This window comes from Microchirus variegatus (genome assembly GCF_963457635.1).
Source record: "Microchirus variegatus genome assembly, chromosome: 12".
NCBI lineage: Eukaryota > Metazoa > Chordata > Actinopteri > Pleuronectiformes > Soleidae > Microchirus > Microchirus variegatus.
The window spans coordinates 21125019-21150703 of NC_139813.1; the positions used below are offsets into that span (position 1 = coordinate 21125019).

The 25685-nt window shown below is 40.8% G+C and overlaps 1 protein-coding gene across 2 annotated transcripts in view; it reads right to left on the bottom strand.

Moving 5' to 3' along the window:
- gphnb (gephyrin b) overlaps nucleotides 1-25685 on the bottom strand; it is a gene marked incomplete at both ends in the record, with an annotated part of 84536 nt that overhangs the window by 6101 nt on the left and 52750 nt on the right. For both annotated transcript variants that reach the window (XM_083898331.1, XM_083898330.1), the window contains 4 exons: nucleotides 932-987; nucleotides 2411-2503; nucleotides 4099-4236; nucleotides 5575-5617. In XM_083898331.1, coding sequence (XP_083754457.1) covers nucleotides 932-987; nucleotides 2411-2503; nucleotides 4099-4236; nucleotides 5575-5617 — 330 coding nt within the window. The remainder of the gene's footprint in view (nucleotides 1-931; nucleotides 988-2410; nucleotides 2504-4098; nucleotides 4237-5574; nucleotides 5618-25685) is intronic.

Sequence of the window (25685 nt, forward strand, 5' to 3'; positions counted from 1 at the left end):
TTTTTCAACATTAAATGAATCAAAAATAGACTCTATACATTGTTAATGTGGTAAACGACTATTCTAGCTGCCAACGTCTGGTTTTTAATGGAATATATTAGTTGTATAGAGGCCCATTTCCACTGTTCTAAGGGTACATTGTGTTTGCGAATGGCGTTAGAAGGTTATTGGATGATTAGAAAACCCTTGAAAACCATTGTGCAATGATGTTAGCAAAGCTGAAAACTTATTATTTTGAATAAAAATTATTATTTCTAATCTTGTCAATGTCTTGACTATATTTTCTTTTCGTTTTGCAACTTTTCTGATGAATAAAAGTGTGACTTTTAATGAAAAATACAAAAAAGTTGTATAGGTGACCCCAAACTTTTGAACTGTAGTAGTATAATTTGAAAATGTGGTAATGACCTTATTAAGGTGTAACAAACGTTATGTACAACTGATGTAAAAGACACAAAAATACAACACAAAAATACTAATTTAGGTAATTTGACTTTTAGGACCCAGACATATAGCTTTATAAGTGTGTAAACATTTTTCAGTGGACGCTTACAATACAATCAAAAAAGAACTACATTCTTTCTGGCATGTGAAGGCCACCGTAGTTTCTTGATATGCTGAAGTCCTCCATTTCTAACAATCTGCAGTCTCACCACTAGATGTCACTCATTCATACACACTGGACCATTATTTAAAAAATGGTGTGTGCTAATTTGTACAAGAATCCCTAGAATCTAGTGTTGTTTCAAAGCCTATATCTGTTTGGTCAAACGTTGATGTTCTAGTTCTGCTCTAGAGCGACCGGGTAAGGAAATGCACGAGAGCTAATCAAGGGACGAGGTGAAGGACAAAGGTAAAACACTTCCTTTCCATAATAAAAACCATGTGTGTGATTGTATGAGCATGACTGAGTTACAGTGTTGGCACAAACCTGCTCTCCAGCCTGGGATTCACCGATGATGAAGCGGTCGCCCGGGCCATCAGCCGCTAAAATATAACAAATATTTAATTAAGAGTTAAACATGTGTACAGTCAGCAAGCGTTTATGGGGCCCTCAGCTGAATTTGGTTTGATGAACTGTGACTAACATTTCTGGTGATGCTGTCATTCATGTGAACTCAGTGAACCTGTTTAGCAGCAGAGTGTTTCTGCAAAAGTAAAAAACAAAACACCTGTACTGTATCTGTAGATCTCTAATCTTTAAAAATCTGCATGTTTGCCTCAGCAGGCACCCCGGCCCCTCAGGACATACAGTTTGTGAAAAATCCACAGAGATATGGAGTTCTTCTTCTCCTCCTCCTCCTGCAGATGTTATATGCAGGATTGTTTTAAGCTGCCTGCAGCACAACATGCTGCCACGCTGCTCTCCAGGTTAACAGGCCCCTCACTGCCATCCAGGACTCTCACTGTAGTCCACCAACTCTGCCTGAACCTTAGCCTGAAAACTAACAGGAGTTAAAGCATTAATCTTTCTGAACAGGTAAACATCAACAGTAGATCTCCACGTGGGAGCTTCAGAGCACCACGTCGTCCACTTCCCCAGCGTCCAGTCCACGTCTAAGTGGGACAGTCGGTGTTTTTGAGTGTGAAGAAAGAGCGACACACTGGCCTTGTTAGACTCTCTGAGCAGAAGCGAACATTATGCTGCGCTACTCCACTTACAGTAGCAGGGACTCTATTGATAATGTACAGTGACAGTCACATGATGTACTGTACATCAGTGCCAGACTGAAGCCAAAGAAACTGTAACTGTAAAAGTGGAAGCAGGAAGTGCAGCGTCACTAAAAGTAAAAAAATAATCAACAAAAATAGTAGATTTAAGGGACATATTGAGGATATATTTGACCCACAGATATGCAAAATTAGTAGTTCTTGCAATCTCAAGACTTATATTTGGACAATTTGCTTATTTAACATAAGATAATATTTTAAATAATATCATATCACATAAACACGCAGCTGGGTCACAAACCCTGGTCTTGTGGTAGCCACTACTCCACCGTGTGACCCATATGATATCATATCGTATATTACATCTCTTTTACTTCTCAGTTCATTTTATATCATGTTAGCACGATGTCACGGACATTTGTCTCATGTATTTATAATGAGCACTGTAAGGTTATATTTAGATGTTGTTGACATGAAGAATTCATGGATTCTAGAAACAGCAGGAAACACGATATTATGTCTTGAATTTATAGAGAATGTGCTTTATTTTGAAAATCGTCTTTGAAGGTGTTGGATGGAGCCAGCGAGATTAGTATTGGACGTAAGGAGATGTCAATAAAAGCTCCACTCAGAAGTCGCTACCAAGATAAAAATATTATCTAAATTCCTTTTTTAGTGACTATGGCGTGTACAGAGATATATATACATATATACTGTATATACTGTGTATTTTACTTACCTCTCACAGCATAACCATCCTTAACAGAGGCAGGGAAAGGTGGCAGGTTGTCTTTGGCATAAACGTCCTGAGCCAGGACTCGACCCATCCCATCTGTGAAGGAGAAGAACTTGGTGAGGTTTCAAATGTCTCAAAAACACAGGGAAGGAGAGAAGAAAAAAACTAAAAAAAAAAAAAAACTGGGTGAGAGTGGGTGGAAGAGGGAGAAAAATCCAGGCACTAAAATACCTTAAGCTGCTGTGTGGCTATATTTAGCATTGTTGTGAGCCTTTATGCTGTGATTATGTGGGCGTTAATATGAAGATCTAAGCTTTGATATCAATCAGTTGAACCATGCATGTTACAGACACCCACACACGAGTATATACACAGCTTATATCAGTGTCAGAAGAAAAGACACGCGTGAGCTTGTCTGATTTATTTCCTCTGAGCTGCCTTTGTGAAAAACATCAATAAAAACAATAACTTTACTTATAGAGTACTTTTAAAAACACACGTCTGAATATTCAGGAAGATTCACCCATTGACACATCTTTCATACCCATTCACCTGCTGCAACATGGGGTTAAGTGTCTTGCTCAAGGACACATCGACTAGCAGAGTCGGGAATTGAACCCACAACCTTCCAGTTGAAAGACAACTCGCCCTACCACTTAATCCTACCTCCTCACTTTAAAAAAATACTTTTTATATCATAATTAAGTACAATGTCATATTTGAAGACGTTTAAGTAATATTAATAAAATAAGTGACTTCAACCAAAGTAATTTTCTGGTTAAGATACTTGAGAGTTGGGAATTGAACCCAAAACCTTCCAGTTGAAAGACAACTCACCCTACCACTGAGCAACCATGGCTCGATAATAACACCTCACTTTGAAAAAAAACAAAACCTAAGCAATACCTTACTTATTACTAAAACTACAAGTACAAGTACATATTATGTCATAAAATGATTTCTGATACTTAAGTACAGTAAATGTCACATACTTTAAGACTTTTACTTTTACTATATTATAAAAAAGTGACTTCAACATTTACCAAAGTAATTTTCTGGTAAGATACTTGTGCTTTTACTCAAAGATCCCTTTACTTACTTTATACAAAGCGGCAGCAACAACAAGCATGTGGTTAATGGAGTGTGTTTTGGAAAATTGATGACATTTACAAGGTTTCTTGAATGCATCTTGAAGAACAGATTTTGCCAGGCGCTGGAGTTTGCTGCCGTCTTTTCAAGAATGACTATTACTGTAAAACGGCGTCTGCAGCAGAAATGTCATTTAAAGTCTGTCCTGTAGATCTGGCAGATGGTGCTTTTTTTCCCCCCCTTCCTCTCTCATAAAGACCAAGGAGAAGTTTGTTTGATTCTCTCTGTTTGACTGACACCGTGACCTGCAGACACAGGCTGCTGATTCAGTAAGGTGTCTCGTCGGGGGTGGACAGAGAGAGCGTTAAAATGCTGTCGCGTGAACTCAGCGAGCTCGTGTTGCCGCATCGATCGGAACGCTTTGATGCGTAAACACCGGGGCGAGCTCGGTCGCTGATGTCAGCAGGTGCAACGTGGAGGCAAATTGGAAATGTCAGGTGGATGATGAACAAATTTGGAGACATTTGTCTACTGGGAATCTTTCTTTGGAGCCGTTTTGTTGATTCGGACAGTTTGACAGTTTGAACATCGGTCCTCCTCACCTCTGTAGTTAATGATCTCAGTGCCCAGGACGGCGGTCATCTCCAGCACAGTGATGAAGGCCTTGTCCATGGAGGTGAGGGGGAAGGGGGACATACGGTGCCTCCGGGCCACTTTAGTGATGTCCACTGCACTGTGACCTGGAAGGACCATAAAATTAAACGACATATGAAAAAAACATTTTCCATTATCCAATCCAACTTTATTCATAAAGCACAAATGAAACATACAAACATGTGACCTAATAGACCTAAGAACAAACAATAAAACAATAAAAATACTGTAGAAAATATAAAAACAACACAAAAGTGAATATTGGTCAGTTATATCATGTTGTGAGTTGACATTTAAAAACATTATTTTTTACTAAAATATTGGCAGCATATTGTAGAATTTAAATTTTCTATTCTCTTAAAGACAAGTGAGGCAACATTTTGCACAGAATTCGGAATACTAAAATTAAACGGTATTAACTCATTAATTAAGTATTGACACTTGTATTTAGCATTTTAAATCCTAATTTAGTCCGTTTAAAAGTTGAGAGAAAGACGGCAAAGACGGGAGGAAGAGGAGAAAGAAATGTGAATTTTAAGAATCCCAAAAGCCACCAGGAAAAACGAAAATAAATCAACTAAGCTGATTTGAAGTGTAACGGATTTGGCAGCTGTGACAGCAGTGAATGGCAAATATCCAAAGCACACTAATTAATTTTTTACTGTGAATGTACATACTGTACTGTATGTATAATTATGTAATAATAATACAAGAAAAATTACAAAACTCCAAATACGCCAAATCCAAGATGGCCGACTTCCTGTTGAGTAGAGGTCACGGTGTCAAGAGGATTTTTTTTGGTCATCTCGGGCCGGACAATGTTCCCGACGAATTTCGCAGAAATTTGGCGCAACTAAATTTCGCAATTCTATTATTATATCAAATTTTTTCGGCAGTTCTGGTTTGCGTGGCATTTTTTCGTCAGTTTTCACGCACGTTTAGGGGGTCAAATTCGCACCCTTGCGCGCGAGGTCCCTAATAAAATGGTCCTGTTTTGCAGAAGCGACAAGAGGACACACATCTGTGCTCGACAGCAGCCATGTTGGGTCTAATAAAACCTCTGTGATCATTCCAAAAGGTAAAAGGGAACAAAGCAAAGGTGTAACTAATGTGTAATCTGCTCTCTCTCCCTCTCTGCTACTCTGTGCTGTCTCTACGCCTCACAGAGAAAGAATAGGCACTGTGCTTTGATTTCCCTTGACCCAATTTCCTCTCCTCTTAAACACACACTTACGCTTCAGCAGCATATTCTGATGCTTAACATGAGGCTTAACAACCTCTGGCAACATATCTCTCTCTCACACACACACACACACACACAAACACACCGTCACATTTAAAATGCATCTCTGTGTGCTGGAGAGTTCACGTGGTAGCGTTCAGATACGACACACGGGGAGAGAGCGCGCGAGCTTAGTACTCACTTGATCTTAGGATGTTTTCTTTGCTGCTGCATCGTGACTGCACCTAGAGATGGAGGGAGCGATAAAAAGAGAAAAGAAAGACAGAGACAGAGAGAGAGAAAGCAGAGGCAGTGGTAATTTGAGATAAACCAGGCTGCTCTTTTGACATGCTTTGAGATGAGAAGCTGTTTATAAAACAGTCAAAAAAAAGAAAAAAAAAGAAAAAAAGAAAAGAGAGCCGTGTCACACTACACTGTGCACTTTGTCCTGCTGCTGGGAGACGGCTGCGTCTCCTGAATTACAATTATCGTACAGCTTACGTCGTCACATCACAGGGTGGAATTCACACCGTCACACTACGATGATTAGATTAAAACATATATATAGATATACATGTATGTGTGTATATATATATATATATATATATATATATATGTATGTATAAATACGGACAAAGGCAACAACATACAGAGTGACAATATCGTGTCTCACAGGGTCATAAACAGATGTATCCACTGTGCTACGGGTGTGACATCAAATGTAGTGGAGATGTAGTGTCCAGTATAGATAGTGGCTGTTCAGATGTGGTGCAGGACCAGGTTTAGGTTTCGGTTTCCATTGAGACTGCTGATGCTGCATGACGGCTAGCACTATCGCTAAACCTAAATATATAATCTAAGGGATGGAAGGGGAGGGGAGGGAGGAGAGCGGGTTAAAACGGGGGCTGAGTTTCCCAAAAGCATCATACAACCCAGTCAGTATACCTACTAGCTTTGTACAGTACAAACCAGTGGTCAGCAATTGGTGGCTCGAGGGCCTAAACTGGGCCGCCAGCATCAGTATCTGGCCCGGTTATCCTGCTTATCTTCAGAAAAAATATGAACTTATTCAAATAGATTCTGTTGCTAGAATTGAAAGTTAACCTAAACTAAATGATAAAAACACTATTGCTGTCAAGGTCAGACGGTAAATGTCCACATTATTGTTAGCTTAACGCAGCAAACGTGGGTTTTTGTTTGTGACTGAAGAAAGTGAAGTTTTGACCCTTTAAGGCACCAAGAAAAAAATATTTCTTTGCATTTTTTATTATTTTATTCTATTTACTTACGATAACAATAACGACAATGAATATATACATATATATTTTCTTTAAATTAGACCCTACAGTATTTCAGATACAGGCCTCTACCAAATGGTTGAGACGTCTGTTCATGATAAACCTGGTTTAAATTCAGAACAAGTGACATAAGTGTTGGTGAGTTCAGCTTGATGCAGTTTTCAACGAGATACAGTGACTAAAAGCGTGGTTGAGTGGTACCTTAAAGGGTTAGGGCACTTTTGCCTGATGAAAATACAATGTCTTGGCCCAAATATTCAATTGTAAATGTAATGTTTTATAATTGGCGTGTTAAGAAATGAGAGGAAAGATTTGACTTTTATCTGTTTAACTTTAAAGTTTAGGGTCGTCTGTAATGTCCTTGGAGCCCTGTATAGTGAGGTAAAACTATAGTTTGCTTCCATTGTTTTTATATGGTACAGAACTTGGACACATTAAACCTATTTAAAGAACAAACTGTTCTGTTTTTATTCCATTTAAAGACTAACTCAGCAGCCACTTGTCTGACACCCAGCCCAGAGTGTTATGAGTGATGCTGACTGTGTGAAAACACGTTAAAAAAAACCTGCTCAATATTAAATAAATAACGCAGAGGGTAAGTAGAAGTCACTGCCTCTACAAACTACCATCTACACCTATACGTAAACATGCTTTTGGGAAACTCAACGCCATGGCGAGACTCGACGAGAGTCAAAAGGCTGCAGTTTAATTTCAGAGGCTACACATTTTGGCACAGAATAACAGCATCATTATCACAAATTACAGGCTCGCTTTTTATCAACTGGGGTCCAGTGAGAGTATATAAATTCAGCCAAAATGAACTTTGATGCCAGAATGCTATTTTTGGGGGCACATTTCTCACTTCTTTTTTTTGGTGGTGTATTTTCTCTGCTCGGATGTGCTGCCTGACTCGACAGACTTGTCTGTTCTAACGTGTTTTCCACTCGCTCTGACTTTGACACTTCTTCCTCTCTTTAGCAGGAGCTGCTGCTGCTGCTTCTCAGTCACAGCTATGACCTGGAGGTATCACAGAAGTTGGGGGGGGCAGTGTGTGGTCTATGGAGAACCAAAACACCCATGGTGAAGGTGAAGGTCTCTCCTCTACCCAACCACCCACCCGCCCCTTTCCTAGGCTTCTATACTGCGACACCACTGGGCACCAAACAGCCAAGGTGAGAGGATGGTGAGAGATGGGACGTGGGGCGGGCAAAGAGGGTGGGATGGTGGAGACTGAGGGATGGAGAGACACAGGAAAGAAAGAAAGAAAGAGAGTGTGAGGGGAAAAAAGACAGATAAGAGAGACAGAGAGGATGAGGATGAGGAGCATGGCGTTCTCCCACAGCCCAAGAACGGAAAAAGAAACAAATGAAGCACGGACTGGACAGACTTCACTAAAACTACAGAGCCGAGAAACACAGCGGAAGAGGAGGGAAAACAGGAGGAAACGGAAGAAGAAGAAGAAGAAGAAAAAACAAAAACAAGAAAGACCACTGGAGTGGTCTGATGGCATCTACTCATCTACACACACACACACACACACACACACACAAACCAGCACACCAGACATATAGGGCTACTGAAAGCAGAGCATGTTAACCGGAGAGAGACGGAGACAGAGAGAGACAGATGGGGGGGGGGAGAGAGACGGACGGACGGGGGGACGGAGACAGGAAGAGGACCGGAAACAGAGTGAACGACAGACGAGAGGACACACGGAGAAAGAGAGAGAGAGAGAGAGAGAAAAAGGGAGAAGAGGGGGTGGGACACAGAGCGGGGCGTTTGTTTTGCGCGCTCCTCGGAGGAGGGTGTGGGGTCAAGGGCAAGAAGGGGAAAGATAGGGGTGGAGAGGGGAGGGGTGGGGTCGGGATAGTTACTCGAGAGCTGAAGGTCCTCCTGCGATCATCTTTAAGCCCCTCCAACCTACACTGGAGCTAGTGGAAGATAAAGCATCGAATCACAGGCATCAGTGCATCTGTCCCGGCAAACGACACCAAAAACAACACCACACGCAGACACACACACACACTGACACACACACATGACAGGACAGGACGGACAGACGGACCACAGACAGACAGACAGACAGACAGACAGACAGACAGGCGTCCACTACAAGCAACAAGTGTGATAGAGATAGAATTATAGGAGTAAAGAGAAAAATGTTGAGGCCACAAACTTCAAAAGTTGTTTTTGTATTATTTTGTATGCTCTACAGCTTCTGTTGTCTTTTTTATTGGCTGTTCTAAGACGGAGACATCTGATCATTTAATCAGCAAGTAAATATATTTTTTTCCTGTTTAGGTCACAGAAATGGATGTTTAACATGTGTCCAAAATTTTTTATTTTATCTAATATCTAATTTTTTCACTGCACTTTATGCTCACAGGGAATTTATTTTGATGCAGTACCGCATATAGCCACTACAACTTGATGTCGCTATTTCCAGCTCTCTCATACAGAGTCTAAAACACCAGTTTCCCTCTTTTATTTAACCTACATTCCTTTTCTTTCTATTGTGTTAGTACACACTATACCTTACGTTCAACGTATATTACTTTTGTAAAAGGTAATTCAGCAAATGTTATCATAAATGTCACTACATCTTTGAATTTAAATGCAAGAAGATGCATTCGTTACTCTTCCCAATCTGTTACATCATAATTAAGAACAGACAAACAGGAGCTGAAGAACGTCCTGTGTCACTTTGTTGACTGTTTCCACTTAATTTCAATCAAAATCTCCTCATGAAAAATCATTTTCATAATGTCATTTAGTCTATTTTACAGTGGATGTCCCTGATGGCAGCAGCTGTGGTTGCTAGGAGATTTGTGTCACAACTGTAACTTCATATTCTATTTATAGAGTGAGACAGAACAGTGGAGAGAGTGAGAAATAGATATGAATTAATAATAAATAAATAAATAAATAAATAAAACAGAAAGACAAAGGTGGGAGGGTGGGGGATTAAGGGAGCTAAATACAGCTACAGCCAGACACAGATCAAACTCGCATACATTGAAAAAAAGCACAGAGGCAAACTAACAATCGACAGCTACAGGACATTTCCGTAACAAGGTGAACCTTGTAAAAGACACAATTAACACAGAACAATTACATCAGTATCTCACACTAACTGGCTGGTTTCTTTAAAAACACACAGACGACAAAACCCACAAGAATCACAACGTTTTCCACTACTTTCTAAACCACACACACACACACTCTCCTTTTGTTGTTGTTGTTTTGTAAGGTATCATTAACCTGTCCTGGGATTAGTGCAGTGAAAAAAAAAAACACCTTTTAAATGCAGTGTGTGTAGTGATGACACTGAGACCGACACAGGTGGGGGGGGAAAAAAAAGCAAAGACCTCAGTATAGCGGAAAAATAGCTCAGTAGAGAAGGATCATACCATCAGAACCATGGGGGGGGAGACAGTTTGCATATGGAGATGGAGACGCAGAGGAAGGTGTGAACAAATGGGTGTGTTTTTAGACGTGTGTGTGTGTGTGTGTGTGTGTGTGTGTGTCGAGGGGGAATGGGAGAAAGCAGTCTGTCAAACACTCTTTTTCCTAATATACCCTCTGCTGCAATCCCACGTTACACCGGTGAGAGACCGGAGAAAATGAGGCTCTTATGAGAGATGCAAATGTGAACACACACAGACGCACAAACACAACGAGAGCAGGTTTGTCACACACAAAAAAATGACACTAAATAATAATAATAATAATAATTCAATTTCATTCTCGACACATCTGCATGAGTGCATGTGAGGATTTTGGTCGTGACAGCGATTTAAAGGCAACATAGACGACACACACACACACACGCACGCGCACACACACGCGCACACGCACACGCACACGCACACACACACACACACACACACACACACACACACCAGTCTCCATGCCAGAAACACTAATCACTCCACAGGCTAACCCCACAGTTGCCGCGGAAACAGCCTGACAACGGGTTGTCATGGAGATCTGCCAGGAAGATCAATGGGCCGGAGGATAAGGTGGCGGCGGTGGCCGTTGCCGTTAGTGCGTGTGTGCGTAAGAACGCGGAATAGTTGTGTGTGGCCAGGTCAGCGGAGGCACGTGGGAAATCGATGGAGCCAATAACGGCGCGAGCTGAGGAGACGCTTTGGTAAATGATGGGATGCTACCAGCGCGGTGCTGAGCTCAGCACAAAACAAAAGAGGGGGGGGTGCTGTCAGACGAATTATGCAAAAAAAAAGAGAGGAAGATTTATCCGTCCGCCGCGAGGTGGAGGAGGAGGAGGAGGAGGAGGAGAGGGAGACAAAATGCTACAGCAGCAAACCAGAGCTAAGTCTTCTACCCTGGGGAGTGACGGCAGGAGCCTGAGGGCGGGAAAACGGGAGAATGACATGACGGCGGGCAGAGAGCGCGTTTGCTGCTTCGTATCTCATCGGTTAACTTCCCCCCAAAACAAAAACTACACACATCCACATTCACACAGACGACGTCACATCCTCAGGAGACAAAAACACCAGCGTCCACTGTCACGTCGTTTATGTCCGAGTAGGTGATGAATGACAGGATGAGTCATGACGAGAAAGAGAGAGAGAGAGAGGCGATATGAGGCGGGAAAATGTCGCTGACCACTAAACATGGTGATGACACGTCACCACACTTTCTTCTTCTTCTTCTTCTTCTTCTAAAACCTGACTCAGGCTGTCTTATGCAACAGACATCTCCCCCTGTTATTATGTCAGAGACTACAGTACAGTATGTGTTGTTGTGTATATACTGTAGATACATAGACGTTTGTGACCTGGTATTAACACATGATCTTTGCATCTGGTATAAACTCATTGTTTTCAGGTTTAGGTATATGAGGTAGAGCTCAGACAAAGACCGGACGAAGACGACTTTAAATACAGAATATGCCTGCTGTGATCTCGTCCTTGACGTGGTCTCGTCTTCCTGCTTTTATTCCACACTAATCCAGATAAAGAAAACATGTTAACACCAGATTAAACTATGTCTACGAGTCTGTTTAAGGCTCCGTGTAAAACATTTAAACGCTATGATTTGCTGAAAATGGCGTTAAAATAACCTGACTGTGTGTGTGTGTGTGTGTGTGTGTGTGTGTGTGTGTGTGTGTGTGTGTGAGAGGTGCGGTGTGTGTGTGTGTGTGTGTGTGTGTGGTTGATCGGTAGAAGGTTAGCGGGGTTTACCTGGTCCAAGGTAGAGTACCTTGACTTGAGCGTGATGACCTCATCCAGGTGAGCCCTGAATTCTCTCCGTGAGGCCTGGAGGGAGCCACAGGATAGTCACTCAACCTTCATGCCACACACTCACACACACACAGACACACAGACACACACACACGCTGGGCTACAGGCATGCACACACCCCATCCTGATCAGTACAAAAGTTTCAGTTAGTGGCACACATTTGCACGCACTCTTTGTCGCCCTCATTTCAGCCAGCAAATCTGAACACACACACATCCATACTCAGCCAGTACTGACCTGACACACACTCTGCAATCACATGACAGGAAATACAAAAAAAATAAAACAACACAAACCACCACAGAACCAAAGATGGATGATGAAGAAACCATTATTGTTGTTATCTGCTTACAAAGTGAGTGTTTGACTCTTGGCCTCTCTCCCAGCATGTGAATATGTCATTTAAAATGCAGGGGAATATATAAAGTACACAAGTAATGGCACCTTAATCCTGAGAAACCTTAAATTGTACTGCAGAGAGCAAAGTAACTGGATTACAATTACTTTGAAGAAAGTGCGGTGAAACGTCGACCTTCAACATTTACAACAAGGAAGGAATTTGGTTTGATTTCTATAAATTTGTGACTCAAGGTTGTTATAGTTAACGTAAACTAACGAAATAACAAAAACTAAAATAGAAAAAATCCCAATAACTACCTAAAACTGACGTGAAAATGTGCTTATTTTTAGTCTTTGTAAATATATGTCATACATAATCCTTTTGGGTTCATGTGAAGTGTATTTATTTTTTCTCTGCCGGCAATTTTGAATGGTTCAATTTGAGACACAATACCTTACTTATTTATTTATTATCACATTTTTGAATCCTGCTCCTGGCAAATACTTAATGTTACAAGAAACTAACACTAAATCTAATAAAAACTAAACTAAAACTAAATTCTTAGCAAAAAACTTAGCAAAAGCTGCTCTAAATATGAAAATTAAAACTAACAAATTTTAAAAAACAAAATGTCACAACTAAATAAAAAATTCTGAAACTATTGTAACCTTATGTAAACTAAAATTATACCCTGGATTTTCTTTAAAAAAAAAAATGGACTACCAAACTGAAAACTATATCATAAACAAAAACTTAACTCATAAATATGGAAATATTACTAAACCAAGTAAGTTTTCATTATGTAACATAACAAATAAAGTTCCTGAACGAGCAAAAACATTGTGTTCAGCACATTCCTGTGTTTTGTGATGAGCGCAGCTACGCTACATCACAAAAACATCAGATTAAGGCAGCAGGAGTCAAACTCAGCGAGACACTGAGACAACAGCGTGACACTGATGTGTTTAGGAAGTAGTTTGGAAAGTTTTAACTTTAAGCTAATTGATTCAATCTCATGAAGCTAAATGAGGCTAAATTGTCTCAAAATATCTAAAAAATAAGACTTTTTATCTTCTTCCCTTTTTCCAGGTTCATTAACGTGCAATTACGGCTAAAATCGATGGATTTTGCGTTGAACAAGTGTCAGCACTTTTCTCTGCCCTTGCACTGAGGCCATGTCTGTCTATCACTGTGAAGGCTTACACGCTGTGTGTGTGTGTGTGTGTGTGTGTAAGAGGTCTACTGAGGTGTTTGCACACAGAGGGGAAAAAGAAAAAAAAAACAAGCAATATCACTTTCATTCAAATACACAGAATTGGAGCGTCTTTCAACTTCAGACCTGAGGTTGAAATGCGAGTGAGGGATGTGCTTTAGTGATGGAGGTGTGTTTTATTTTGGAGGACGTGTGTGAGTGAGTGAGTGCAGGGATCAAGGCATGAGGATTAGATACACAAACGAGTACCAGAACAGGAACGTTTAGGACAAAATCACACACACCGAGGAGGATAAAACACCACCATCAAGAAATAAAAAAAAACACAGGGGGAGACCGCAGGATGGAGCAGGCAGGAGGACACACACACACATGAGAGAGGAGAGGGGGAGCAATCATGCCAAGAAGGAGGTGGGAGTGGGAAATGCCATGATAACAGTGCATTAGAACAAATGCAGGAGTACCTCAGCAATGCTTAGGGTGGATGAACAGGAGGGGAGCCGCGCCTGTTGCCACGGGGAGAGAGAGGAGAGGAGAGGAGGGGAGAAGAGAAGAGGGTTAACGGAGCCAAAGCCAAAGGGTGGTGGAGGAGGAGGAGGAGGAGGAGCGAGGAGGAGGAGGAGGAGGAGGCACACAGAGAGACTGACAGGGGGGTGGAGCAGGCAGCGCCCTCTGTCTTTCAGGAGGAACGTCTCTGTGTGTCACGGGTCTCTGTGCGACTATCTTGGACGGCCAAGGCAGCCAAAGGGTTCATGATGGACAAGACAAGACGAGACAGATCAGGACAGATCAGGACAGATCAGGACAGCAGGTAGGAGTCACATGGGAGGTGGGTTTCACTCCCCGTAAGAACAGTAGGAGGGAAAAAGTTGCATAGGAAACAAAAATAACGGGAACATTCCATCAATTTCTCATTGATTTTTGAATATTTGAAACATTTGCTATGTCCCCCCCCCACGGTGAGAATAATAAAGGTTTATCCACTCTTGGATTACAGGATAACACTGCATGATTACATTCTTTTGAATCCAGGATAGATGAAGAACTTGTGTCATGTCAAGCATCTCAATCTAGAAGTTACACTGTGTTTACATGTAGTTTACCTAATGTTATTATTGTATATATATGTGTGTATATACACACATATATATGTATGTATATATATATATGTATGTATATATATATATATATATATATATATATATATATACTTACATACATATATATGTACACACACATACATACACACACATATATGTGTGTATATATACACACATATATGTATATACATATATATATATATATGTATATATACATAATATTATGAATTTATTACACACTATTTGCCTCAAGTCACAACCATCCTGACACCAACTGCAATACCACAGATGTCCTGTAGTTTGTCAAACATGGTATTGATATCAATATCTGGATTTTGTTGAATGATCCTTTCTTTTATATTAATTTTAAGAAATCCATTAAAATAAAAAGAATTCCACGCCACATTATGGTAAAATCTGTGGTCACAATCATCCCACATTATCCTCATTCATCAAAACAAGCACAAGCCTCTGAAACACAACACAGACACATTCACACGTTTTAATCCCCATTTTCCTTTTCTCAGCCAATCACAAGCACTGTTAGATTTTGGTCAAACTTTATTGGCTCACTGACGCTGAGATTACAGTCCTTGGAGACTGAACTTTGATATTAGGCGACACAGAGGGAAGTTTTCTTTACTGTAAAACTAAAGTATTGAAGTTCAAAATAGGATTTAATCCACAGGTCAGTTTCGGAACCTTTAACCATCTGAGAAAACATAGAGCTCTTGATATAACACCATTATCACCAAGGTTAAAATACTATGGTGAAGCACTTTTTTTTTTTTTTTAAATCATAACAATGTCTCCACTAAAACACACACAAAAAGCCATGTATTAACTCCACTAATGAGACTGGAAATATCTGTATTTCTGCTCTCAGGATTTGGATTTGGTTATATTCTACGTCCAAGACGAACGGCTGCCTCATCTGCTATTTTGTCAAAAATATCAAACATACAAAAACAACAACACACACAGAGAGAGAGACAGGACCATCTGCATTGGCAAGAGGTTTCTCTGGCTCTGAAAACCTTCCAGCTACAAAATATGACGTATCACCAGGAAATCCATTAAAAAAATAAATAAATATATTTCACATCTATTATTTCTGGCATGAAAACCCTGCCTCGCCAAATAATTTATCACCGCAGACATTAGAGACAATTCCCAACCTTTAGCGATCAAACTGTAACATAATAGACGACTTAATAAATCATCCTTTTAAAGCGTCGGCCCGTCGAGCAGACGAAGATTTCTCGTCTCCTGACGCAGATGAGATATATTCACAGTTAGTTGCCCTCGTCAAACTCTCTGCTGAGATAATGGACAATGACAGGGAAACCACAGGTGGTTCCAGCAAGGAAACAACAGCAGAAGACTCTTCTCAGTACTGCAGTGACATTTTGTTATAAGGGAAAAAAAGGTGAATGCATCATACTTTCATGTCAAAGACAATGTGTGGTTATTACGGTAATTTTACTCTCGCTGTTGCAGGAAGCCGGAGAATCAGCGTCTTTGACGCCAGAGACGAGAAAGTTGGAAAGAAGCCTGTACATAAGTTTCCATTGTTCTTTTAAATATTTTTTATACTGTTCAAATTTCAAATTTAACTGGTGTTTGTGTACAACTACAGTGTTTTCTTCATATTAAATTGCCAATACACTGATGTAACATGCAGTAAATTGTGAATAACTGCCAGATATTGAACGTTATTCTGGAAAAATAATCATCTTCTGGTTAAAATAAGCAAAAAAAAAGTCTACACGAACATTTTGAGACTCACGATAAGTTAACTTTGGTGAATTTCTTTGGTTGTCATAATCGGGTATGGAGAAAGACAATATTTGACGAGACGTGAGTGACATTATAAAATACTGTCCAGCTCACAACACCATACACTCCTTGTGATTTATTTTTTTTAATGTGCCACAATGGAGAGCTTACATCTTTCCTCATGACTTATTATATGATCTTATTAAATTAAGTATTATTCACACAAAAATAAGACCACCTATGCCCTATGATTTAAGAATTAAAAACCTTTTTTTTTTCACAATAATATTTTGAATCATAATTATTTTTGGGCTATATAATCGATGACATACATAGTTTTACATACATTTAAGCATAAGCACCTGAAAATGTTACTATTCACCGTTAGATCTGAGTCTAAAACATGAGATTATGAATTACAATAATAACATTCTTCCCAGCTCTACAGCATGTAAAGAGTGATGTTCACTCCTTTTACCTACATAAACAACACAAATACATAGATTAATATAGATTGACTTTAATCAGTTTTTACCACCGTCTGGAGCGACTCCACATTCGTCGAGTCGCTGACGTTTGCACTTGTCAGATTAAACGCGAGTCGCTGCTTTAAACGTGTTACGCTCTTTTTGTGCTTACACTTTTCTTTTTCCCAATAACAGTCGCTTATTGGAAAAAGGCCCATGTTTCCACCCCTCCCACCCTCCGGAAAAGTAACCACAGCTGAGTAGGACCATGTGCTGCGGGCTCATCTGTCCAGCTGTGGACATTCATCAGTGCTGTGTCCTCTTGTCCCTCATGTCCACACACGTATTAGAAATTAATGAGGTATCGAGTGAGTCGCGTTCAGCGTGAAGCAGAATAAATGCAAGAACAGCTGATTTATGAGGAAGGTGCAGGTTTTGCAGCTCACAAACCTCGCTCCCACTTCCTCTCTCCAGCTCTCTTTCTGTCCGTTTGCCCCCCAGTCTTGCTCTTTCTCCGTCTCTTTGTCTCTCTCTTGCCGTATTTTCTGTCCGACTGTCTCTTACTCTATTTTTGTCCGATGGTTTGTCTCTTGCACTCTCTCTCTTTCTTCCTGTGTTCCTCGCAACTAAAAAACTCTCTTGTGCTCTTTCTCCCTCGGCCTCGAGGCGAACTCTCAGAGTCAGTGAGCATAAGTAACTCAAGTAAATATGTCAAGATATCGTGCACAAAGTAAGAGAAAGTGGCAAGAAGGTCACGTCCTGATCCATGGCCTTTGTGTGTGGAGTTTGCATCTTCTCCTCGTTTGTACTTTTATTAATCGCCTGTAGGGAAATTGCTTCTCTGCATTTAACGCATCCTTCCAGTGAGGAGTCACTGAGCAGCACCCAGGGAGCAATTGGGGGTTGGGTAACTTGCTCAGGGGCACTACAGCCCTTTGACATGGTGTGGACTTTTCCACTTGGCCATGAATTGTTATTTTCTTCCTACATGTCCAAAAACGAGTGCTGGGCGCATTAACGCGATAGCGGTTAACGGTGTCAACGTTAGCGCACGTTAACGCACGCTAACACATGAATCGTTTCCATGACGACTGACCAGAAAAAGACGCGCGTGACGTCATGTTTACGTAACTCCTGATTGTTAAAATGAGTCTCTAAATTAATGCTAAACTTTAAAAACAGAGGCACACATACGCAGTACACAGGTACGCTGGTTATTTGTAGTGCTGTTTTTTTTTGCGTTTAATAAACAGACCGCTCCAGTTCGACTGCAGGTGCGCTAGCGGCGATAAAGGAGCTAATACAGCTAACGGAGCCTGGACTCCGGTGCCTGGATGTCGCGTCTTTTTTTCGGTCAGTCGTCATGGAAACGTAAATGTCGTGCGTTAACCTAGTGCACAGCTGGGATTGGCACCAGCAACCCCGCTACCCACATGTGGAGGATAAAGCAGTAGGTGGATGTACACGCATTTTTTACCCACCACTTTGCACACATGAGCAGCCACACTGGACTTAACTGATTTGGACTAAATGCTTGAAGCAATTTGACCCAAATGGTCTCTAAATGCCAGGAGCCAAGAAAAGAGAAATAAAAGGAAAGGAAAGGAAAGAAAAGGAGGAGGCTGAATGTGTTTATATTAATCAGGGACAAAAGAGCACTTTGCTTCCCAGGACATCGGCTCTCTGCGACATTACATTTCACATAATATTACAACACACCATGTTTCCGACATGACTCACGTCTCCGGAGCCGTCCCCGTCGCTCTGCGTCTTAAATTTAACAAGGTAGAGTCGTTCTTCGTGGCTGAATTAATATCACGCCGTCGCCGCCTCGTCCGCTCACTTGTTGAAAGACCGTCGTCTATACTTTTGTAAGCACATACAGAGAGAGAAGGATAATATATGTGACGCGCGTCTTTCGACTTCTCCTGAGGCGACATTAAGATTGGACGACGCAGATATTTAAAAATGGCCGTACTCGTGACAATAAAACTAAATATAGCTCCTCCTTTGTCAAACTTTAACACTGTACTGTGTTGTTAAAGTTTTTGTTTTTGACATCTATCTATCTATCTATCTATCTATCTATCTATCTATCTATCTATCTATCTATCTATCTATCTATCTATCTATCTATCTATCTATCTATCTATCTATCTATCTATCTATCTATCTATCTGACAAGAACAGAAAACAACATAGGTTTTGTTGTAGATGTGTCTAGCTAGCTAGCTAGCTGACAAGAACAGAAAACATGGGGAAAAAATTGCACAGGTTGTGTTGTAGATATGTGTTTAGCTAGCTAGCTAGACAAATATCTCCCTAGCTAGCTAGCTAGCTACCTGAGAAGACCAGAAAACATGGGGAAAAAAACAACATAGGTTGTGTTGTAGATATCCGTCTAGCTAGCTATCTACCTAGCTAGCTAGTGAGCTACAAAAACAACATATATAGATTGTGTTGTAGATAAGACTTCTGGTTTATTTAATGTAAATATAATTTAATGTTTAGACTGAATTTAAGGTCGGCCAGTCTCGTCTTGCTATAATCTAATCTATATCAAAGTTATATTGCCCGCATAAAAGTAGCAGGAATGAATGAACTTGGACATAAAACTGCACAAAGAGGCATAAAGCAGCCCGCACACACAGATCTATTCTCCCCCACACTCTGGAAACCCGTGTGTGTGTAACATGGCATCGATGGAGCTGCAAATCCATTGCTGTACCTGGCATTAAACTATCGACACCGAGTCATTACCCAGCGCTACGTCAATACTCTGCTGCTTTTCCTTGTGCGCTGTTTAAAGCCGTTATGGATTTTGGGGGAAATAAAAAAAAAAGAAAGGAAAAAAAAAGGTGCTGCTTTCACACTTCTCCACCCATTTCCACTTTCCCAGTCATTCTTCAGCTGCGTTTGTTTGGTGGATGGAGGAAGACTATGATAACCTCCAGGGGATGAGGATGAACGACGTTAGCCTCGGGACCACGAGGGGTTTTTGTTTTCTTATTCTGCATTTGCAAAACGCAGTCGGCTAAATGTGGATGAAGTGTGGAGTGAGAAGGTGAATGAACACACGTGGAGCATGGAGTCCTGCCAGGCTGCTCTATTGTCTCTATTGTTTTTTTATATAACCACCAGCTCTCACCAGCACAGAAACACCTCAGACACACAAACACTCTCTTCCTCATCATCATCATCATTCCCCCCTTTGTTTTTTAAGAAGCCTACAGTCTTGGCCTGCAAGCACACCTCCTCCATCACAAACATCAACATCAGCACCACCAGCAGCAGCAGCAGTGGCACATATGCACAAATTATGTTTACAAAACACACACTGCAAAGGCAACACATCCATCTCCATGTCCACCCAGCTAATAATGACTCATACACACACAAACACAAACACACAAACACACAAACACGCACACAGAGAAAGCCTTGACACTCAAAACCTGTAAACATTCTCTCGGAATACGCAGGAGGAAAAACATTACTTACCATCTTCTGCCTGGAGTCGGAACAGAATGAGCTCCCCGGCACATGCACACGAGCTCTCACACTCTCAAACTCACACACACACACACACTTTTACACACTCACTAACTGGGAGAGCGAAAGAGTAAACGGAGGAAGAGAGAGAGAGTGAGCGATAAGAAGGGAAGGATGGAGTGAGAGGACACACACACACACAGGAGTGAGGAGCAGCGAGGGATACAACAGCCACAGGGAGGTGGAGAACGAAGAGGAGGAGGAGGAAGAAGAAGAGGGTGTATAACATAGCTGCACATGCATGACTGACGTCTGCTGTGTGTGTGTGTGTGTGTGTGTGTGTACTGTACGGATGTGATTAACTCTCCCTCCCGACCGTTAACTTTTTCTCATTTCCTCACTCTGCTGATCTTTCTGTCCTTTTCTTCTATTATTATTATTATTATTATTATTATTATTACTATTATTATTCTCATTTCAGATGATGGGGAGTGCAGATGGACCGAAACAGACGGAACAGCACAGGGGTCCGGCGAGCAAACCCGTCCCCTCTCTCTCTATGTGTGTGTGTGTGTGTGTGTGCATGCATTTCCTTCAATTTCATTTATATCCCCACCACCACCACCACCTCCCACTCTCTCTCACAGTCCCCTGTCTTCTCTAACTCATTAGCTCCTTCACTCTCCCTCCCACTCGCCGTTCCTTCTCTCCATCTCTCTTCCCCCCCCCCCCCCCCTCTCGCCTTTTCCTCCTCACTCACTCCATCATAAATCCTCCACATCCTCTGGCAGACCGGGAGACGAAGAGTCACTTTTACGAGCTTTTACTGCACCGGAGGAGGAGGAGGAGGACAATGACACATATCTAGAAGTATAGTCGCACGGCAACACGAACACACACACACACACATACAGGAAGTCAGTAGTGTCAGGTGAGAGAGCATGAATAATTTCTATAGAGCACAAAGGCATATAACAAGTGCTATCTATCGTTTCCACGGAGGGAATAAACCTTTAGGAATGACGACACGAGCTGTAAAGCAGAGCCGGAGCGTCACCACTGCACCACACGTCCTCAGCTACACTGACCAACAACACAAGCCTCCACTCAGTCACTCAGTCAGTGCAGTAAACACAGACCACGTCACGGAGGGGGAAAAACAATGTTTGTCCTTGTTGGAAACTGCAGCGTCCACAAATGATTGTGTGTGACTTTACCAGAGCAGAGATACAGATTCTCTGACCATGTTCTCTCTCGTCTTCACTTAATTAACAGGTGATACGTTAAAGGAGGGTAAAAAACATGGCAACCAAGGTAATTTTAGCCATTTAAAAAGAGGCTAACTGCATAAAAATCCATATCTTTATATAATAAACCACTCTGACCACAAACTAGCTTAAGATAGACATCGTACATACAGCACATTTCCCATTTTGTGGCAACGTTAGCTATATTGTCCCAGTTCACCATTAACTAGGTGCTTATTAGCATGAATATAAGTAGCATACTAGCCCTTTATTAGTAAATATTATTAAGCACATATTAACACCTTATGAAGGAAAAATCTTAATTCACGTCGTAATAGAGGTAGAATAAGGTGTTAATACGTGCTTAATGATGACTAATAAAGGGCTTGTATGCTACTTATATATGTTAGTAAACACCTAGTTAATGGTGAATATGTGTTCCCTAATCTCAAGTGTTACCAAATACTCAAATACTGATAAAGTGCAGGAAAAAAATCCCTGTGTGGTAGATTAGATTAGATTATACTTAATACAACACAATTGAATATTTGGTAACACTTTAGATTAGGGAACACACATCCACCATTAACTAGGTGCTTAAAAACAGTTGCATACTAGCTCTTTATTAGTAATCATTAAGCACGTGTTAACGCCTTATTCTACATAACCCTATTCTACCTCTATGAATTAAGATTTTGCTTAATATTTACTAATAAAGGGCTAGTATGCTACTTCTATGCATGTTAGTAAGTAAGCACCTAGTTAATGGTGAATATGTGTTCCCTAATCTAAAGTTTTACCAAATATTTATATTGTCACTTTCTAGTCCAGTCACTCAAAGCTGCTTCACACTACAGTTTTGCCATTCACTCATTCACACAGCACATTTTCCATCACCCATTCACACGCTGCAACGTGGGGGTTAAATGTCTCGAAAGATGACAGATCCGACATATCATCCGGATTAGATTAGACAGTTTCTTCAGATTTACAGCAGACTTTGAGGAAACTCTATGGATTTGTGAATGGCTGCAAAAAAAACACCTCTGTACCTCACGTACAGAGGTGTTTGACAATGCAACAGCAGACACGCTGTGCCGACAACAAGTGCCGACTCAGCAGAACACGCTCTGAGCTCAAAGACAGCATAGCAGCACATATTGATGGTTATGGACAATGGAGTCGTTATCTGCGGTGATGTTGCTGTTGCTGGGTTACGGGAAAGGAGACGCTGATCTGTCTCACTCCTACAGCCGGAGCATCAATCAATCAATCAATCATTCATTCATTCATTCATCTCCTCCTGTCTGATCACGTCACTCTGTCAATGATCCTCTGTCACCACTCACTTACTGTACGCTCTGTGATTGGAGCAGCAGGTTTGTTTCACACACACACACACACGCACACACACACTCTTGTCACATTCATTCTGATAATGTCTGTCATAATCCCGCAAGGGACAGATTATCATGACCGTTCAGTATCCCAGCTTCTCCTCATCTGTTTTCTGACTAAGCAGAGTGAACGGAAAGCTGAAAAAATGATCGTGATCATCAGATCACAATCAGAGAAAGGGTTAGATTTAACAATTTACCTAACTTTACGACTCATTTTTTATTCTAATATTGTATTCCTTATTTGTAAATTCTGATATTTCATTTGACATTTTTCCTCTTTTTCTGTTTACATGTATATTTGGCATTTAATCCCATATCCTCTTCTATTTTAAGTGCTGTAAAGAGCCAAATATTTTCTTACTTTCTTGAATATCTTTTGTTTGCCAATATTAATTATTTAAATATGTTTTTTTGTATGTAAATCAAACCAACAAGGTTGCTTGTAATAGCTACAACTATAATGTAAATATAAATATATGTATGAGCGCCACTGTTTGCACACTCCCTCGTGGCAGGTTGACCAGGAAAGGCAATATGTCCACGGTGAAGGTCATGGAAGTGGCATGCGCTGAATTACACTATGACTCACTTCCCACATTTCAGCCCGAGAAGGAGGAGAGAGTTCATTTCCATAAGCCTTGGCCTCGGCTCCGCCGCCATACATCACGCCATTAATCAAAAGAAGAAGAAGAAGAAAAAAAAGCTAAAGTAAAGCTATAGGATCAGTGCGGAGGGAAGTGAAGCAGCGTCCTCTATAGGCGAGTGAACGACAGCGGATATTTTAATCAAAATGAATGCCGATATCAGTCAAGTTGATGGGATGTTTGGAACAGTATACAATACACGGCCGTAAATAACGGCCGCACGTCCACGACGTGTCAAGGTGAAAACAGAGAGGAAGGAGCGAGTGGATGAAAGAGGAGCAGCAGAGGATCGGCTTCTCTGGAGATTAGTGGGGTTTTGTTTAAAAAAGAAAGAAAGACATTTAAAGATCCACCCCCTTTTTCTTTCTTTCCTGAACTTTGATGCATTTCCAAATTTCACAAATTCAGTCCCATTTTAACATTTACTTACTTACTTTTTTGTTCAGGAATGTATATAAGATATATAAAATACTCTATATATTCGTATAGTCTCTGTTTACTGTACATACTGTAATGGGAAAAAGCAGCTTAAATACTCTGTGTTCTCTCTGTGGTAAATAAAGGTTAAATGAAATAAACAAAGAATAAAAGATAACAAATTAATTGGCAAAATGGAATATAAACCTAAAAAATGTTTCATAGAAAAAAAGCATTTTGTTCCCAATCTAAAGCAAACACATACAGTAATTGTCCTGGGGAAACTACTGTAGTAAACAACTGAATAATATACTGTAGTCAAATGACACAAATATAATGACGGCTAAATAAGATGCCGTATAAATGGAGCAACAGTCGCAATCAACCCAATATTATGACAAATATTCCTCACATTCGTGGATCTATTATGGCTCACTTGATATTTTAATGGCATGTTAACACGATACATGGAAAATATAAAGGAATAGAAGCTTCTAAAATACTAATATTCTCTACATGGTCAAATCATGAGGTTAGGAAAACATGCATCAACATCAACCGTCGGGCCTGTCTTCCATATGCTTCATTAATCCAAACACAGCCATTATATAACTGTACTAAATGCTCACAAGAGTGGAGCAACTACACACACTGTATGTTGTGTGCACGTCTGTGTGTGACATGAAAATCTGCTTCCATGAATGACTGCAGAACAACAGAGTTTGGATCTGCTCTCTGTGTCTCTGTCCATGTGGATATATGTGTGTGTTTATAAGAGTGAGACAGACAGTTCCACCCCTTGAGGACAATTTTGTGCATCCAATTTTAATATGTGTGTGCGTGTGTGCCGGTCTGTAGTAGACTGTGAGGACAACCCTTATCTTTTTGAGGATCTTTTTGACCTTGTGAGGACATATTTTAGCTGTTCCTGACAACTTTAAAGGGATTTTTGAGGGGTAAAGACTTGGGTTCCGGGTTAGATTGCAGGATTGGTTAAGGTTAGGATAAGGGAAAACTACTGCGGTGTAAAATAATGTGTTTGTGTGTAAGTAGACAGCGCTAAGTACATGAAAATGTACATCAAAATTCTGTTTTAATTGAGTCTGACTGTACAGACGAATGTGTCTGCAGGAGTAAAGAAGTAGAAGTACGAGAAGGAGCCGAGTGAGTCAAAGCTCTACTCACACCGCTGTAACATGAAATCAGATTTTTACCAGATTTACCCTCAGAGAAAAGAAATCGCGACTGAATCATGTGTTAATATTGATACACAAAATCTGTGTTCACACATGCTAAATAATGTAGCCACATTAGCCCTCAAACCAGATGAGATCTGAAGACATAGGCAGGACACTTTTGCTCAATAATAAACTTAATTAACAGAGAAATCCTTTGACCAGACACACATAGTTTGACAAAAACATGACCTGTGATTATTCATGCATTTTATATTTGGCACAAGAGTGTTTCCCTTGCTTCGCTCTATGAGCCGTGGCGTTGGGCCCACTTTTACATGAACAGCAGCAACAGCAGCAGCATCATCATCTTCAGCAGTGACAAGATTAAGACCTACTTCATACCTTCTCCTCTCAAAAACCTGCCGTCGCGCGTTGCAGCGCTGCCAACAAGACCCGGCTAACAAACTAACA